Source organism: Oryctolagus cuniculus, chromosome 10 (genome assembly GCF_964237555.1).
Source record: "Oryctolagus cuniculus chromosome 10, mOryCun1.1, whole genome shotgun sequence".
NCBI lineage: Eukaryota > Metazoa > Chordata > Mammalia > Lagomorpha > Leporidae > Oryctolagus > Oryctolagus cuniculus.
Window position 1 is genome coordinate 93,794,417 of NC_091441.1, and position 19,830 is coordinate 93,814,246.

The 19,830-nt window shown below is 41.6% G+C and overlaps 1 protein-coding gene across 26 annotated transcripts in view; it reads left to right on the plus strand.

Moving 5' to 3' along the window:
* Nucleotides 1-19,830, plus strand: part of ERC2 (ELKS/RAB6-interacting/CAST family member 2) — a 1,007,328-nt gene that overhangs the window by 403,096 nt on the left and 584,402 nt on the right. For all 26 annotated transcript variants that reach the window (XM_051852289.2, XM_051852290.2, XM_051852291.2 and 23 more), the window contains one exon: nucleotides 19,320-19,487. In XM_051852289.2, coding sequence (XP_051708249.1) covers nucleotides 19,320-19,487 — 168 coding nt within the window. The remainder of the gene's footprint in view (nucleotides 1-19,319; nucleotides 19,488-19,830) is intronic.

Below are 19,830 nucleotides of genomic sequence, written 5' to 3' on the forward strand. Positions count from 1 at the left end.
TCCTTGTGGTATTGTACTATTACTGTCTTCATTTCATGGCTGAAGAAACTACAGTTTTGAAAGACTATGTCTTTCTCTATCAGAAGGTTAAGATTTGAACTTGGGGGCTGGTGCTCTGGCGTAGTAGGTAAAGCTGCCACCTGAGATGCTGGCTTGCCATATGGATGCTGGTTCATGTCTGGACTGCTTCACTTCTGAACCAGCGTCCTGCTAATGGCCCAAATGTTTGGGTCCCTGCCACCCACATGAGAGACCAGTATGAAGCTCTTGGCCCCTGGCTTCAGCCCAGCTAGCCTTGGCTGTTGCAGCCATCTGGGTAGTGAACCAGCAGATGGAAGATCCCTCTCTATCTACCCCACCCCCCATAACTCTGACTTTGAAAAAATAAATAAATCTTTAAGATATGAACTTGATGAGTCTAGCTTAATAGTCCCTGCTTATAGCTGCTACTTCTTCCTGCCTTCTGACAGTGTGTTAATGTACTAGGTCAAGGGTTAGCAGGTTTGATATGGACAATCATGAATCAGTCTTCCTAGGCAGATTATGTCCTTGGACTTTCCTACATTTTTAGCCTTTCTTCCCTGGAGAGGGGTCTATTGGAAATGTGGTGACCAATTGATTTCCTGGAAACTCTGAGCCTAAACTGAATTTATCTCACTCTGAGTTCCATTAGCAGTTGGTGGGTTTCTTAGTTAACAAGTATAATTGACTAATATGTTTATTTAGTCCTTTCCTTGTTTTTATCACTCGTGTTACTGAGCATGAAGTAGTCATTCAATAGGCTCACATGCACCTAAGTGTCTTTCAAGAAATAGTCTCTGTACATTCTAGCAAATATCTCTGTTCCTTCTCTCTTATTCCAATTGGAAGCATGTTATAAATGCTGGAACACACATTGCATTTTGCATTTGACCTTTATGAAAGTTGTCTCCCATTTTTCTTTTCCCATGAAGATATTTAAAATTTATGTTTAATTTTATTATCTTATTTGTCTGTCTTTTCCTTTATAGTGTCTTGGCTTTTTTTTTTTTTTTTTTTTTTTTTTGCTTAGAAAGGATTCCTATACTAACAAAATAAAAAGAAGTACCCCATATTTTCTTCTAGTACTTCTATGGCTTAAATGTTTACATCTAGCACTTTGTTCTATGAGGAATTTATTTTTGTCATAGTCAGTAAGGTTTCATCTTATTTTTCTAAATATTCAGTTTGTAGCCATTAATAAATGGCATAACATATTTTCTCTGCTGAATGTAAGTTTCACCTGTTTTGTGTAATAAAGGGACCTCCTTTTTTTAATGGACTGTTTTTTTTTTTTTCCTAAATCACTGCCAAACTATTTGAATTACCAAAGCTTTAAAATAGGCTTTAGCATCTGGAACATTCACCTCCTGCGATCCTGAACGTTTATAATAGATAATGACTTTAGAGAGCATTAGGAACATTAGGAAAATTTAGAGAACATTAGGAAAATTTTGTTGGTTTATAGAGGAAGTAGGTAAGAAATAAACAACTTTCCCCAATGCCCCAACCCTAAGATGCCAGCAGAATCAGAAATGGACCTGGAATGAATTTTTTTTTTAAGAAAAGATTTGTTTCTGTATTTTGAAAGTCAGTGTTAGAGAGAGAGAGAGGTGCTCTATCTGCTAGTTCACTCCACAACGGCCACAATGGCGATCACTCTGCCAGGCTGAAACCAGGAGCCAAGAGCTTCATCTAGGTCTCTGTGGGGAGCAACTGGGAGCAACTCGGACTAGACTAAGTTACTGGAATTAAGACTTATTCTATGCATCTGCTCTCCCACAATATGGTGCTGGGAGAGGAGGAAACAGCTTCTACGCAGCTGCCTCTCGCCAACTTGAGTGATGACCTCCAGGAGCTGATCCTGCTCCTGATTGGAGGAGAGCAGCATACTCGGCGTGTGGGCAGCCGAGTTGGGATTGGCGGAAGAGGACTATAAAGGAGGAGAGAGACAACATGCACCGGGAACATCTAAGGGGAACATCTATCTGAAGGAACACCTGTGCAGCTCCCGAGAGAGCCGGCCGGCGGTGTGCCGCTCCCCCGTGGAAGTGGGGAAAGTGGCCAGGGGGAACCGCCCTTCCACGGAGGTGGAAGGGACAGTAGCCAACCTGGGAAGAACCAGCAGCAAACCCGGGGAGGGCCGAGCAGATGAAAGAACAGCGCAGGGTCCTGTGTCGTTCCTCCACGAAGAGGGGGAGAGACATAATGGTGCCGTGACTCGGATAGGAAACCTAGGAGGGAAGAAACGGGAAGAAGTGGGAAAATACCGGAGAGAGAGACTAGCAAAGAGCCTAGGGAAAAGCCGGACGAAAAAGGTGCCGGAAGAAGCTATTGAAAGCCTAGGCATAGACTCGGATACGGACTACGGGGGGAAGCTGGGAGAAATCTCTAAGGTTGAAAGTGAAAGTGAAAGCTAGAACAAACAGACTCGGATACGGACTGTGGGGAGAAGCCAGGAAAAATGAGGGAGGAATATTGTTGGAAGAAAACTTAGGGAAACATACCGGGTAGAGAAAAATGTTAGGGAAATTGAAGCTGCGGGGGCAGGCCGAGGCGGAAACGTAAGCCAGCTTGGAATTCTTTAAGTCAGCCCGGGGAGCAAAAGGCGAAAAGTTAAACCAGAGGCGGAAACGTGGGCCAGGTTGGAATCCGTTAGATTAGCCCGGGGAGCAAAAGACGGGAAGCCAAACCATAAGGCGGAGACACGTAAGCTAGGTTGAATTCACCAGGTTAGCCTGGGGAACTTAGATTGAATACCGGTGGTGGCAGAAACATAAGCTACACTGTGTGACTCGCGGAAGCCGCCGCGTGCAGAGAGAGCATGGGGCGTGAATAGATAGGGAACGTGGGGCTAGTGCGAGGCCGTGGTGCAGGCGTGAAGGGGCGCGGAGACCGCGGAGTGCGCGCGCGAAGCCGAGCCGCGCAGATGAGAGAAGCGCTGGCTGAAGTGGCTCAGAGCCGGGAAGCCGCCGAGAAGCAGCCTCGGGGCGGGCGCTGGGAAGCCGCAGGGATAAGAGAAACAGAAGTTTAGAAGTAAAATGAGAGAAATAGGAATGCTGGCAGATAGAAGTAAAATGGGAGAGATAGGAATGCCCGGAGATAGAGAAATAGAGAAAAATAAGGCCTCCCCTCAACATGGCAATGAGAGAGCTTGGATTCGGTCTGCCTGATTAGGGAGGTGGTGAGCACCTGCGGGCGGCTAGCAGCTTATGCGCCGCAGGTCACCGAAGACAGGCACAAATTAACATCAATAAGTCTCCCCACAATACCGCAATGAGAAGGCTTGGATTCAGTTTGCCTGATTGCTAGGGCTTGTAAGCACCTGCAGGCAGTTCTAGCAGAGCAGAGCATGCACTGCAGGGCACCGAACACAGGCACGCATCAGCGCCTAAAAACCTCCTCACAACATGGCGAAGAGAGGACCCGGATTCGGTTTGCCTGATTGGTAGGGCTTGTAAGCACCTGTGGGCAACTCCAGCAAGCAGAGCAGAGTGTGTGCTGCGGGGCACCGAAGACAGGCGCGTATCAACGCCAAAAAATAAAAAGAAAGGGGGATCTGTGGGGAGCAACTGGGAGCAACTCGGACTAGACTAAGTTACTGGAATTAAGACTTATTCTATGCATCTGTTCTCCCACAATATGGTGCTGGGAGAGGAGGAAACAGCTTCTACGCAGCTGCCTCTTGCCAACTTGAGTGATGACCTCCAGGAGCTGATCCTGCTCCTGATTGGAGGAGAGCAGCGTACTCGGCGTGTGGGCAGCCGAGTTGGGATTGGCGGAAGAGGACTATAAAGGAGGAGAGAGACAACATGCACCGGGAACATCTAAGGGGAACATCTATCTGAAGGAACACCTGTGCAGCTCCCGAGAGAGCCGGCCGGCGGTGTGCCGCTCCCCTGCGGAAGTGGGGAAAGTGGCCAGGGGGAACCGCCCTTCCACAGAGGTGGAAGGGACAGTAGCCAACCTGGGAAGAACCAGCAGCAAACCCGGGGAGGGCCGAGCAGACGAAAGAACAGCGCAGGGTCCTGTGTCGTTCCTCCACGAAGAGGGGGAGCAACAGGTCTCCCCTGTGGATGGCAAGAGCCTAAGCACTTGGGCCATCTTCTGCTGCTATTTTCCAGGCCATTAGCAGGAAGCTAGACTGGAAGTAGAGCAGCCAGGACTTGAACAGGCACTCCTAGGGCATGCCAGAATTACAGGCAGTGGCTTTACCTGCTACACCAGAGGGCTGGCCCTTAGAATCGATTCTGAACCAGAAGATAGGACATTAAATCACAGCCGTGCTGTGTTCACCCTGTAAGCCTCAGAGATTGAGGATTTCCACCTATAATCAGCATTTCCTCCAGTGTATCCCTGAGCACATCACCTAACAAAGTGCTAGCCTTAGATGTCTTAGAGGCACTTAGTTGACTCTGAGTAGAGACTTCCTTAATCCAGTCCAGTGAAGTGTCCCATTATACTAGACTCAAATGTATCTTGTCCATGAGTTCTCAAAATTCTTTAGAACAGTCTTTGCTAGTAATATTCTGAGGGATATTATTACATGCTTTTAGAAAAAAACAGATTCTGTAAAAAACTAAGGAAAATGTAAGTGAAATCAAGTGTCAGAAGATCTTTGCCATGGAACTGTCCAGAACCTTCAGTTCACTGATGTCTACCATAAATCATGAGAGCTCACCATATTTCCCACATCTGCTTGATCACCCTCACTCCCACGCCCCCAGTTAACTTTTTCACAACACCCAGGGGAATTTCAAAGAACAAATATTTTTACTTTATAGGAGTATTGCATATACTTGGAAAGAAATTTCTTTTAAAATGATAAAAAGAATATTGTAGATGCCCAGTCTTGCTTTCAGTAGTTATTATGTTAATTTTTTCTAAAGATTTATTTATTTGAAAGGCAGAGTTATAGAGAGGGAGAGAGAGAGAGAGAAAGAGAGAGGTTTTGCATCCACTGGTTCACTCCCCAGATGGCCACAACCACCAGAGCTGCACCATTCCAAAGCCAAGAGCCAGGAGCCTCTTCCGGGTCTCCCACGCAGGTGCAGGGGCCCAAGGACTTGGGCCCTCCTCCACTGCTTTCCCAGGCCATAGCAAAGAGCTAGATCAGAAGTGGAGCAGCCAAGACTCAAACTGACACTCCTATGACACTGTAAGCGGTGACTTTTCCTGCTAGGCCACAGTGCTGCCCCCAACATAGATTAATTTAATTGGGGCCAAAGATAAGACCAAATGCACTTTTAGATCTTAAAGAACTAAGAATCCAAATCAAAATCACATAGTGGATGAAACTACAATGTAAAAGTTAATAAAATTTAAATTAATATCATTAATTGAATGGGGAAAAGTATGGCGTTTGCTGAATGTAAATTTCTTCTTGATATACTGTGGGACTGACCACCATGGCTCAGGTGCTAGCTTAGGCCTGCAGAGTTGTATGCTTGGTGATGTCCCAGTTTCCTCATTGATTGCTGTTTTCATATGAGAGCTGATGGACCCATTGTTTATGTGGTCACCAGGAGGCACTGTGGCTGGGGCTTGGAGGGACTGTATCAGGGACGTAAGCGATGCCTTCGAAGCTTTCTCCATTTCACCATAAAGCAATCTTATGTGCAAACACAAAGGCACATACAAATGCTCCCTAAGTTACATGGGGTTACATCCCAGTAAACCCATGGTAAATCAAAAATGCTGTAAGTTGAAAATGTGTTTAATATCCCTGACCTACTGAGCATCACAACCTAGCAACACGGTACGTGATATAGTGTCAGTAGTTTCCTCTTGTGATTGATAGCCTATGGGGAGCAGTGGCTTGCTGCTGCTGCCCAGCATCCGGAGGGAAAATTGCGTGTCACTAGCCCAGGAAAAGTCAACCTTCATAGTATCCTGCTGAATGTGTATCACTTTTACATAGATTAAAGCACTGTAAGACAGTCTTATGTCAAGGACCATCTCTGTTGAAATCTCTTAGCATTCCTTGGTTATAATGAGTTATTTGCATGATCCAGAATCAATTCCTTTTACCTTTTGAAACCTTCACAGGAAGCATGACATAACAAGGAACAGAAAAGATAGTATTAGAAAACTTCTTATTCCAAACTCATGGATGTCGCTCCCCCTCTTCGTGGAGGAACGACACAGGACCCTGCGCTGTTCTTTCATCTGCTCGGCCCTCCCCGGGTTTGCTGCTGGTTCTTCCCGGGTTGGCTACTATCCCTTCCACCTCCGTGGAAGGGCAGTTCCCCCTGGCCACATTCCCCACTTCTGCAGGGGAGCGGCACACCGCCGGCCGGCTCTCTCGGGGGCTGCACAGGTGTTCCTTCAGATGTTCCCCTTAGATGTTCCCGGTGCATGTTGTCTCTCTCCTCCTTTATAGTCCTCTTCCACCAATCCCAACTCTGCTACCCACACGCCGAGTACGCTGCTCTCCTCCAATCAGGAGCAGGTCCCACAGTTTATTGGTTGAACTGGAGGCAGCTGTGTAGAAGCTGTTTCCCTTCTCAGCGCCATATTGTGGGAGAGCAGATGCATAGAATAAGTCTTAATTCCAGTAACTTAGTCTAGTCCGAGTTGCTCCCAGTTGCTCCCCACACATGGACCCATGAACATAGGTCCCCGTCTTCCAGAAATATTTGAGAGTCATGGCACTAAAACCTGGATTTAAATCAAACAGTTGCACTCTCCAACTTGTTCTTCATAACTACTTCCAAGATACCTGGCTTGAGCTTACTTATTTGGATTTATTGAAAAGCATTGACTTTGATATCACAAAATTATTGCTTAATCTTAGTACTAAATTATTAGTAATTTAAATTCTTTGGGCTTCAATGATAGTTTAGAACTTCCTTGAAACATCTAAGTAAGATCATTATTTTTAAATTTTATGTTAAAACACAATTTCATGTGCCTACTTAAAGGGAAAGTACAATATTAGGTGATACGTGGTATTTTCTTAAACTTGCTTTTTTTGGTAATAGTAAATATTTTGAAGATGGACTTCTCAAATGTTAGGAGGTATTGAGATTGATAGCTTTGCAAATTGGTTTTAAGTATTTTGAATTTATAACTATCATCATGTTGCAAAATAACATTGACTTTGGAATGGCTTACTTCCTTTTGTAGTAATTCAAAAATATTATGACAGCTATAGTTTTATAGTGAGCATAAAAACCAGTGAGGTAAGTTCAATGAGGTAAGGTTAGTGTTGGAAGTTTTATTAACAAAAACTTTAAGTATTAACACATGAGTTACAATTCCCATGTGTTTTCAGAAATTTGCTGGAACTGAACTGAACATTAAATTTTGAACTTTGGACTAGTCACTTAAAACCACCTAATTTTAGTGTAAGAAGTAGCCAAAAACTTAAGTATGAAAACAGGCTTTATAAAGTTGGCTGCATTATTAACCCACATATGATATGAATTCTTCCATGTAGGTGATACAAAGCACTCTTAAACCACCATTGTTTTCTTCAAGTAGGTGGCATATGGAACTTGGGTATAATTTTTTGACAGGTAGGTAAGATAAATGCATCTTTACAACCTGAAAATCAACTGTGTTATTAACAAGCTAGTGATTGTAACTTAGCTTTTATAAGCATAGCATGTGGTTCTACAATACTAAATATCCCTGAATTTTATTTTTCTGTGTTGAAGCTATATAAAAGAACAGACATAATCTAACAGGAAGGTATATTGTAAATTATGAAGAACTCTATAATATAGCCATTGTTGTTTCTCTTTGTGCTAGCTAAGTATTTTAAAATATAACGTGGGCTTTCCCACTCATCTTGTATAGAAGCCTTTGATTACTAGCTAGAAGCTAGCACACAGAAATAAGATCAAATAATCTTTGATTTCCACAATCAGTGTCACTCCATTGGCCACCATGGACAACAGGAGGACATGTACAGCATTGGCATTAACTAGCCACCTTGAAAGACCCAAGGGCTTACTGAAATGAACAGTTCTCTTGTTACTACTCATGCCTATGCGAGGGAGCAAGACCTTATCACAAGAGACTGAGACCCAGAGGCCATTTAGGAAAGGGATTTCTCTGTTTCCAACTGCTTGGTTGTCCTCTCCCTACACGTTTTTCCTGATTTGATCTCAAATGGCCACATCTAAATGTGCACAAGTTGTGCTTATTAGTCTTCTGGAGAAATGCTGATCAAATTACAGAGTTCTTCATCCACGCCTGGGTCAGACCATGGTCTAGGAGCTTCTGAATTGTATAGCCTTTTGCCTTATGGATGTTTCCCAGCCATCTCAAGTTACTACACATGTCCTATCCTTTACTATTGATTTTCTTTCCTCAAGTCTGAGTCTCCCCCATCTTTCTCAGAGCAGGCAGTAGTTTCATTATCTCCTGAGACATTCTAGCCAATCAACTAGGAATCATCTTGGATTTCTTCCTTCATTTCACAGATACATGTACAAATTCTTGGTTCTGCCAGCTGTCTCCCGATCCCATTTCAGAATGCATCTCTCACACTCCTCTATCCTAGTGTGGCAGCAATGCCTCCCTTCTGGTTCTCCACAGCAATTTCCTATCTGTCCCCCAGCCTCCATTCCTGTCCCCTGGTGTTTGTTTGCCATAGAATAGCCTAAGTGGTTTTTGAGAATAGGACATCAAACTTTCCCATCCCTGGCCAATCACAAGATTCCATTGGTCTTTAGTAATGTTCTTGCTTTCTGATTCAGCAAGGTATTTTGTACTCACTGTATACATTTGCCACCTCAAACTTATTTCTATGAAGAAATCAGTTTCTCTTAGGAAGGCCTGGTTTTCAGAGACCACACACTGGGTATATAGTGTGAATGCTCATCACTTGTGAAGTAGCTAATTTTTTTTTTTTTTTTGCTGTCCCCTACAAAGAGATTAATTCTCTCTGCTGCATGATGAATTTTCTTAACTTTTATTTAATAAATATAAATTTCCAAAGTATAGCTTTTGGATTACAGTGGCTTCCCTCCCCCCATAACTTCCCTCCCACAGGCAACCCTCTCATCTCCCACTCCTTCTCCCATTCCATTCACATCAAGATTCATTTTCAATTATCTTTATATACAGAAGATCAATTTAGCATATATTAAGTAAAGATTTCAACAGTTTGCACCCACACAGAAACACAAACTGTAAAGTACTGTTTGAGTACTAGTTATAGCATTAATTCATATTGTACAACACATGAAGACAGAGATCCTACATGGGGAGTAAGTGCACAGTTGTGACACCTGTTGTTGACTTCACAAATTGACACTCTTATTTATGGCATCAGTAATCACCCTAGACTCTTGTCATGAGTTGCCAAGGCTATAGGAGCCTTTTGAGTTCGCCAACTCCGATCTTATTTAGACAAGGTCATAGTCAAAGTGGAAGTTCTGTCCTCCCTTCAGAGAAAGGTACCTCCTTCTTTGAAGGCCCATTCTTTCCACTGGGATCTCACTCGTGGAGATCTTTCATTTAGTGTTTTTTGTTTTGTTTTGTTTTGGTTTGGTTTTTTTTGTTTGTTTTTTGCCAGAGTGTTTTGGCTTTCCATGACTGAAATACTCTCAAGGGCTCTTCAGCCAGATCCAAATACCTTAAGGGCTGATTCTGAGGCTGAGGGCTGTTAGGACATCTGCCGTTCTGTGAGTCTGCTGTGTATCCTGCTTCCCATGCTGGGTCATTCTCTCCTTTTTAATTCCATCAGTTAGTGTTAGCAGACACTAGTCTTGTTTATATGATCCCTTTGACTCTTACTCCTATCATTATGATCAATTGTGAACTGAAACTGATCACTTTGACTAGTGAGATGGCATTGGTACATGCCACCTTGATGGGATTGAATTGGAATCCTCTGGCACATTTCTAACTCTGCCGTTTGGGGCAAGTCCGATTGAGCATGTGCCAAACTGTACATCTCCTCCCTCTCTTATTCCCACTCTTATATTTAACAGGGATCACTAAGCTTTTTTAAGTGGACAAATCTAGAAAATATTTTTCAACTTAATATTTTGTGATTTTCTGAGATAGCATTTTAAGTTACATTATAGTCAAAGGTCTAGTAGTTCTTTTTTGACTCTTTTTTAAAAAAAATATTTATTTGAAAGGCAGAGTTACAGAGAGAGAGAGAGAGAGAGAGAGGGAGAAGCAGAAAGAGAAAGACAGAGATGGAGAACTTCCTTCTGCTGGTTCACTTTCCAAATGGCTGCAATGGCCAGGGCTGGGCCAGACAAGCCAGGAGCCCGGAACTGCCTCTGTGTATGCCATGTGGGTGCAGAGGACAGCTTCCACTGCTTCCCTAGGTACATTAGCAGAGACCTAGATCAGAAGTGGAACAGCTGAGACTTGCACCAATGCCCATATGGGGTACAGGTGTGGCAGATGGCAGCTTAACCCACTAGACCACAATACCAGCTTGGTTTAATGGTTCTATGAAATAGAGTTCAACAAATTTAAAAAAATCCAACAGGAAAATGGGCAAGGGTTATAAACAGCAATCAAGTGAAAACATTTTCATTCAATTTCACTTATAAATTTTAAAATCATCATAAAAACATTAAAACTGTAGTAGTATATAATTTTTGTTTGAAAAGGAATAATTTTTAAAACAAAAAATTGATCATTTTTATATTACTATTTCTAATTTGAAGTTTGTATTATAAAGCTTTTATGTCTTAGATTTTACATCTATGTTATTCCCTTCTTATCCTCAAACTCATGTTTATTAATGATAATGACATAAAACTGAGGTGCTCTGCTTCAACTCCCAATCCTCACACATATATGGTTAAGAAGTTAGAGGTTGACTGTTTTAATAGGCTGTATACCTAACATCTAGAACAATGCCCAGCACAAACTTGGTTCTTCCTGTTCGTTAAGTGGATGGATAAATGGTTCTAGTTATTGGCTATGTAAAGGAAACCTTACAGAGAAGAGACCTCTAAAATCAAACAAGCTGCAAAAGTGGAAGAGTAGAATGATGTAACCAGCCTAGAATCAGAGGCAGACACACCCTCATCATCAGTCTGACCATGCAGTCACTGAGGGACATTTTCTTCTGTAGGCAGCTTTTAATGTCATTAGAGATAGGTATAAAAATTTTTCAAAGCACTGAGTATTCTGAGATCTTCTTTCAACAAGACTTCTGATAGATTCATGCCGACTGAATCACCACACCAGTTAGGTCATAAATAGTTACTTGATTTTGTTTTTGTGGAGATTGGTAGCCTCTTATGGTTAGAGAGGAGAGGGCTATAGGACATCTGCTGCAATACCCCACCCCCAGGTGAGGGTGTACATCAGTCCTACAACACCTTTGTGTACTCCTTGAAGTTCTAGCTGTCTTCCTAGTGTGATGGTATTTCCTGTGGCAGGGAGCAGCCAATCTTGTGTTTGTTGCTGGGCCCAAATCCTCCTGAGGCATCTGTATGCAGGTGAGACCAACATTCCAAGTCTGGGACTCCATCGCAAGGGTTGAAACTTTGGAGTTTATTCTAATTGTAGACCTGTGCTGACAGTAATGGCAAGCCTAAGTCACATGTGACTATAGAAATGAAATGTGGCTAGTTTTGACTGAGATGTGCTGAAAGTGTAAAATAAATGCTGAGTATTGAAGACAATCTGAAAGAAATAAAAACATTGTCATTCATGTCAGTTATATGTTTATTCATACCATTCTGAATATGGTAATTTAAATTACATATTATTAAAATTAATTTCACCTTTTTATGCTTTGGCTAATAGGACATTTAAAATTACATATATATATTTGGATACAGCATCCTAAATCTTGTTCCTAGAAGAGTCATTGTGCCTATAAAACATTGTCTAATTGCTCCACACATCTCATCCACCACTCACTTCACTACGTCAGTTATGCTTACTGAACAATTTTCTGCTATTCATCCAATGTAGTGAATATCAAGGTGCATTTGGTAGCTGACTCTGGGGTGTCAGCTTTTACTTAAAGCCTTTCATAGGTTAATTAAGTGCGCCTGAAGAATTGATTCTCTCCTGGGACACCCAGGTACTTTCTTACCCAGACACCCCTCTGCATTGACGCACACATCATAGGTGCACACTAGCGTGTTTGAAATCCATGTCAGCTGGTGGCATTCTCTGGTGCTTGTTAGAGCACACAACATTATTTGCTAGTTCTCTACTCTTCCCCAGTGCTGTTGATCAGCGCCTTTTATTACATTCCTGCAGCATATAAATCAGTGGATTAGAGGTTGTGGAAAGCAGAATAATAAAGTATAATAACAATAGCAAGAATTTATGGAGTGTTTCTGGGTGCCAGGCACTGTGCTAAGAGCATTACCTGTTATTTAATCCTCAAAATAACGGGATGAAGGAGGAATGATTATGATCTCCACTTTACTTGTGACACCTTAGCTATGTTTCCCCACATTTGGAAGGCCTGTAGGTAAGTCCATGGCTGTTGCCTTAAATTGGTTGAACACATGATTGCAATGTGGAGGATATCAAGACAAAGTTAGCCCCTTGAGCCACTTCTCTAGCCAAACTTAAACTTAACCTCAGGTAGACGACTTCAAGGGATCCTTTCTCTTTCTTTCTCTCTCTGTCTCTCTGTCTCTCTTTCTCTCCCATCTCCCTAGAATCTTAATCTTTAATTCCCATGTCGGCTCTTGAGGATTCTGCTTCCTTTTTCTCTTACCTCTGTTCTCAGCTGTCTGTCATTTCCTCCCTTTTTAAATTTGGGGGGAAAGGAGAGGGCAAGTAGATTTTGAAATCTGAATGTAGGGAGAGTAAAGGGAGGCACAATGGCCTTGCTTCCTCTTAGGTTCATGGTAACTGATAAGATGAACCAATCTTTCTACTTTTAGAAGGTGCCTACTTCTTAGCAAAAGCAGAAGTTGTTGTAATAATCTTGGGAGTGGTTAAACGCATCATACTGTGAATCCAACTCATGTGAGGGACTGAAGATTGGTGTGTGCATGGTGGGGGCAGCCTGTTTCGCAGGGTCACTTGAGGACCTGGCCTCACCAAGAGTCTGCCATCTTGGAAGCTGGGAGCTGCCTGGGTCTCAGAGGCAGCTGCAGAGTTGGGAGGGGGGACTCAAAAGAAGTGATGTGCCTGTATCCTGCTCACATTTCCCTGATAAAGCGTGGCACCTCATCTTCCTGCAAGGAGGCTTGGGACCCAGAATCTTCCCTGAATTCCAAAAGAGAAAGCGAGTTGGATGGGAGTGAGGATGGGTGGTTACTACCACAAGCTTTAGGTTTGGGTTATTTTTAGTGTTTGTCTTTGGAGGTTGTGTGTATCATGCGTACTTCCAACTTTGAGACCGCCTCCCCATGTGAATGATTGCAACTTGAATCAAATTCAAATATTCTCTTATCCCACATCTTCTATTAGGGAATACAAACAGAAGAAATTTTGAATGTGAAAGAAAACTATACTGGAAGCTTTTGTGAGCATTCCAGTTTCAATATTCTTTTAAGGTTCTTTTTTCGTTTTCTTTTAAGGTTGTTCTTTGTGTTAGCATGCTTATTCAATTCCTGAAGTGTTGTCTAGGAAGTAGTATTTAATCTGTGAAAATTTTCACATGGTCCCTGTTTCTCCCTCAAATGCTTTGTGCTCAAGTGTGGCTGTAGTCATTTTAAAACTGAAATGAACCGTTTGATTTTTGAAAATTATTTATGGCATATCAAGTAGCACTTAGTGTTTTGTCACAACATTGAAACTGTTTCTGAAGGCCCACATAAAATATGGCAGAAAGGTCAGGAGCCTGTTGGGTAGAACTTCTAGAAACATACCTCACCCTTGGAACTGGCTATAATTCCTGGGTGCTGACATGAAGATTAATAATGCTTAACTCTGATTTTAGCAATTTTTGCCAATTTCATTGCCATGGTCCTTTGCTTTCAAGTTATTACCTGGAACTGAAGTGATAACAAATGTTTTATGTTTTATACTGCCAGATAAAAGGTTAACTTTTCATATGTTACACGCTCTTACACACACATACACAACCAGATCAAAAGGAAATGAGTCATTCTCCTAAAATGGAAGGATTGTCCTAGTTTTAACATTAGGTGGCTAGTTCCCATGTGGTCAAGTCGTATGTAAAGATGGGAAATTCTACTCTATGGGTCTTTGTGCACTGACTCTATCATACAGTTCTAATTTTCTTTTGTTTTTCTGGGAAATGATGGTGCTGTTTGCTTTGCCAAGTATTATTATTGAATCAACTGCCAGAATTTGAGAGAGAGTCAAGGGTCCTTAAAATTATTTGGTGTTGAGTGAAGAGGCAGAAAAAAGTATTCTGCATTCCCAAACATTTTAACTTTTGTGTTTCTACCTGATGTTGGAATATAATCTAGACTTCAAGGTTTTTCTGATTCATTTTAGAATGATGTACACTGTTGAGTGAAGTTGCAGTATTAGTGAGCAGAACTTTAATCACATTCATTGATACCCAGTTTAGAGCTACATATTCTAATTTTTAATAAAGTATTCTTTCTTGCTTGATCTTCCCCATGTTTAAACCACTGTGCATCAGGGGCCTGTGCGTCTGCTTGTGGTTTTGCACCATCTGGAAGTTCAAATTTGACTTTAGAAATGATGTCATACTTGCTTACTGCAAATCGGGCTAATGCTGGTTGAGGATTGGATGTGGTTCAGGTCAAAGTTTTATATTAAAAAAATAACAAAACAGGCCCTCAAGCTTCATTTCTCAATTCTCAGAGACTCCGCAAATATCTAAAGATAGAATGGAGGTGATTGAAGGGCATGATCCAAATTCCTTTGAAGTTAAGTGCGTGCTTTCCGGCACATGGAGAATAAACTCCCAAACAAGACCTCAGCTGGCAGCGACTCCTTCCTGCCATGTTGAGTTTGGGTGTTGTGAGTAGTGTGTTGATCACAACCATCCTTGCTCTCTATTTTATTCCTGCAGAAATATTCTCACGACTAGAGTTGCTTTTCATCTCTTCTGTGGTCAGGAAGGTGCAACAGAGCACTGATAGATCACACATGGCAAAAAGGTGCTGCAAATATTAAGTGTCCTCTTTGTCATTACACAGTTTCTTTTCCTATACTCTATCCAGCAGCACTCACTACCTCCTGTGTTGTAAGTTATTTATGTTCCGGTTTGGATGGTGGGCATTTCTTTTTAGTCCAGGTATAGCTATGTGGGGCTAATGGGACCGCAATCATGGATTGCTTCTCTGAATCCTATTGAGCCCTGGTAAGATTGTGTACAAATCTATATAACTGACTGTACCCTCTGTTAACCACTATTATGGGCTGGGATGCTCAGCATGTCCTGCCAGTTTGCAAGGAACTCACCAAATGTCCACACTTTGTGCATAAGAGGAAAGTCATTTTCACTAGATAGGGTGAAAACTCAAAGAAAAGTTGTGGTGTCATTCCAGATTGGTAGGTAAAGAGAACTTTATTTATTTATTTTTAAAGATTTTATTTATTTATTTGAGAGATAGTGTTACAGACAGTGAGAGGGAGAGACAGAGAGAAAGGTCTTTCTTCCATTGGTTCACTCCCCAGATGGCCGCAATGGCCAGAGCTGTGCCGATCTGAAGCCAGGAGCCAGGTGTTTCCTCCTGGTCTCCCACATGTGCAGGGGCCCAAGCACTTGGGCCATCTTTCACTGATTCCCAGGCCATAGCAGAGAGCTGGATTAGAAGAGGAGCAGCCCCTAAAGAGAACTTTAGCCAGAGGTAAGCCACCTGAGAATCTGCCGTGTTGACATCAGCTGGCATGAATTTTCTACCTTCCCTGCTCTTATCTCTGTACCATCCCACAAGAAGAGGTACAGCCAGCAGCTCTGTGATGAATCTGCACTTCTCAGCATCTCTAATCACAGAATCGCCACCTTTTCTCATAAGGCAGTCAGGCCGTGCTGGAACTCTAAGCTCATGCCTGTCATCACCCTTTCCCTTGCTGGGATATCCCAATCCCATCTTCCTTTTGCCATCAGAAACTGGAAAAACTCTGCTCACTCATCTTTATCACTTAAAAAAAAAAAAAGATTTACTTATTTGAAAGGCAGAGTTACAGAGAGGCAGAGGCAGAGGCAGAGAGAGACAGAGAGATCCTCCATCCACTGGTTCACTTCCTAGATGACCGCAGTGGCCAGACCTGCACCGATCTGAAGCCAGGAGCCAGGAGTTTCTTCCAGGTCTCCCACAGGGGTGCAGGGCCTAAGGACTTGGGCCATCTTCTACTGCTTTCCCAGGCCTTAGCAGAGAGCTGGATCGCAAGTGGAGCAGCAGGGACTTCAACTAGTGCCCAAAAAGGATGCCGGCACTGAAGGCGGTTGTTTTTACACACTGTGCCACAGCATCAGCCACTCCCTATCACCTTTGGCCTTTAGAAAGACAACATTGACACTTTTTTGTTGCCAAGGGTAAGAGAAGGAAATTTACTCCAATAACAATTCTTTATCTTTGATGTTATCATCCTTTCTTGGTATGTTCTACCAACAACTAACTCCTGCATTTGAAATTACAGACGCTTAGAGAGTATCTGTTGTCAACTTTTGGTTTCACAGTACTTTGGTTAGGCTGTTTGCTGGAAGGCTGGGAGGGGGGACAGGAGAGTTCCTCATCCTAATCCTCACAGAGAGCTGTAGAACTGGGCCTAAAAGCCGGGCTCTCTTTCCCTTGTTCCACGTTGCCGTTTGGCTCTGTGCCCTCATAGTATTTGCATATCTATCTATTTTACTTATGATAGTATTATTTCATTCTTTTTAGGGAAAAATTTATCTTTGTTTCCTTTTCATCCAAATTTTACTTGCCTGTTGTATGAAACAGTGAAAATGTTCAACAAAATTTGTTACGAGATACAGCAGCTCTATCTCATTTCTTTTTGCCCAAGGCAACCCCTTTTAACTCTTGTTGCCTGATTATTTAGATGTCTTTAAATAACATGCCTTCATCTCTGCTTCCTGGTTGTTGATGTAACTTTTGTCTGTTGATTTCCTGGTGTGGAGAGTGAGGATTAAACTCCTCCCTCACCTCAACAACCCATTCATTATCCGTGTGCACCCATCGGCCCCACCCCTGTCATTCTTCCACTGGGGTTATATGATAATTTGATTCCGAGGATGAGATGTTATGTTGTATTTTGTTCCCTTCCTTTCTTGAAAGAGAATCTGGTAAGAAATTTGTTAATCTTTATTGTACAGTCATGCATTTTTAACTTTATTGAAATATAAATTATAACTGTCCATTGGAGTATCAGTTATTAAACTGTGCAGTTCTGTGAGTCTTGACAAATCTGTATACTATGTAACTACTCTCATAATCAATTTAGAGGACATAACAATTCCCTCCTGGCCTATTGTAATCAGTCCTGTCTACCTCCTACCTCTGATAATCATCGCTGTCATTTCTGTAACCATAGATTTGTCTTACCTCCTTTAGAATTTCATAGAAATGAAAATGGAATCATCCAATCAGCCCTCTGGATTCTTTCCACTCAACATGTTTTTAAGATATACCTGGGTTTCTGTACATGTTTCTGGTTCATTCCTTTTTATGGCTAGATATTATCCCAAGGAAATTACAGTTTTATTCATTCACATTTGAGTTCAGTTCGGAATGATCTGTTATGAATAATGTTGTTATCAACATTTTTGTAAACATATTGAGAGTACATCTTTTAGACTCATTGTATGATCTTACGTAATTTTGATTTGTTAGTAAACATAGTATATTCCTTTCGCACATCAAGGGGACTGTGACTAATTTGAAATATTTCTCCCCAGAGCGACCAGGACATATTATAGAAGATGATCCTGGAACCCATGGATCCATCCAACCCGCACCTTTATGTGTTGATCACATATTTAGATATCTTTAACAATTCAGAAAGCATAAGTGCTTGTGGTCGACTTAGTCCATTCAAGGGACTATAACAGAATACTAGATTGAGTAGCTTATCACCACAAAAATACCAAAATACCCTGATTGAGTAGCTTATCAACAACAGAAATGTATTTCTTACAGTTCCAGAGGTTGGGAAGTCCAAGATTTGGTGTCTGGGGAGGGCTCCTGCTTCATAGATGGCTCCTCCTTGTTGTGGAAGAGATGAATAAATCCCCTGGGGTCTCTTTTATAAGGCAACTAATCCCATTCATGAGGACTCCACCCTGATGATATACTTGCCTCCTTAAAGCATACCTGTTAATGCCGTCATTTTGGGGATTTAATTTCAACGTAAGAATTTTGGAGTGACACAGAAATTCAGAAAATAGCTCTGGTATCTGCTAAGATGGCAGTACAATAGTTTTGGCAAAGTATCCAAATCTTTTTCATTTTCTTTTTTTTTTTTTTTTTTACAATCAATAAGAAAGGAAATGTCTTATTAGTAATATATTAAATGTCATTGTTCAGCTGAGAACAATTTTCTTGGAAATCTCATACTGTTATTGATAATCAACCTTCAAATAAAGTATTTGTCGCAGTGGCTTTTTAAGACTAAGTTAGTGTACATTTATAAACACAGATACAAATACGGTATAGATCAATTAAGTAGAATTTAAAAAGGCTATAAAGGATTAACTTTAAAATGATCTTTTGATTGTTTTCATATGCTTTGGATTGTCTCATTTTTCTGCCACCCCAGTGATTTTTTTCCCCTATGATTTAGTCTGTGTAGTCCAGAAATAGAACTTTCTTTACACATGGCCTTCAGCATGTTAAATTTAAAAAATAAAGATGATGTTTTCTCTTTCTATTAATAACATTTGAAAGGCAAGAATTGTAATTTTTAAAATTTTTGAGCTAAAATAGAGTTAGGGAGTTTGGGGTTTGCTTTGTCTTTTTTTTTTTTTTTTTAAGTATTTGGAAAGCAGTCTTTCATAAAGCCGGAGAATGGGTGTTTTGTTTCCACATCAGTTTCTTCCCCCGGCAGCCTTCACTTCCTCCTGGCAACATGTATTTTTCTAATTTAGGAGTGTTTCTCTACGTGTCAATCTTGTTCTTCCAGATGTTCGTTGTGTTCTCCATATTCTGGGAGGAGAGCCTGAGCAGCATCTCCCCTCCCTGGGCTCTCAGAGACGAGGAGTACCCCTGTGCTTTGTTTCCCATAAGCACGGACACAAACATGGAAATACACTGTCATATATGTCTTATTTTGTAGAAACCATATATGGTAAAAAGAAAAAAAGCGTTATTGCTCAGAAAGGCCCACAAAGCTTGCAAGTGGACATGGGCTGGCCAAGCACATGGCTCTGAGTGGTCCGGGACCTACCCCTACCCCCTCCTAGGACAGCACTAATGGTGCCCCATGAAGCCTTCTTTCTTTTTTCCTGGTTTCAGGTAGATGCACTGAGATTACGACTGGAAGAGAAAGAATCTTTTCTCAATAAGAAAACAAAACAGCTGCAAGACCTCACGGAGGAGAAGGGGACTCTGGCGGGAGAGATTCGTGACATGAAGGACATGTTAGAAGTGAAGGAAAGGAAAATCAACGTGCTTCAGAAGAAGGTGAGCAGCTGACCTAAGTCCTTGCGGTTGGGAGCTGATAACATCTGTGTTTTGTCCTTTTCATAACACTTGAGCATGTGGCCAATAAATTACCTTGTAAGAATTTTGATTAGAAAGTATAGGCTTTTTACTTACTGCTATCTACCTTACTGGTAGCTGCATTGTATCATTTGTAACATGGCTTCATGGATTTTCTATTTGATTAACTAAAATCTAAATACTGATAATTTAGTTTTCATTTGCCAGCTTAAACCTGGAGGTAATTGAACACATTTAAATGTAAAACAACTGAAAGTCTTCAAAGTTAATGTTTTTTCATTTTATTACTGAGATATGAGCAATG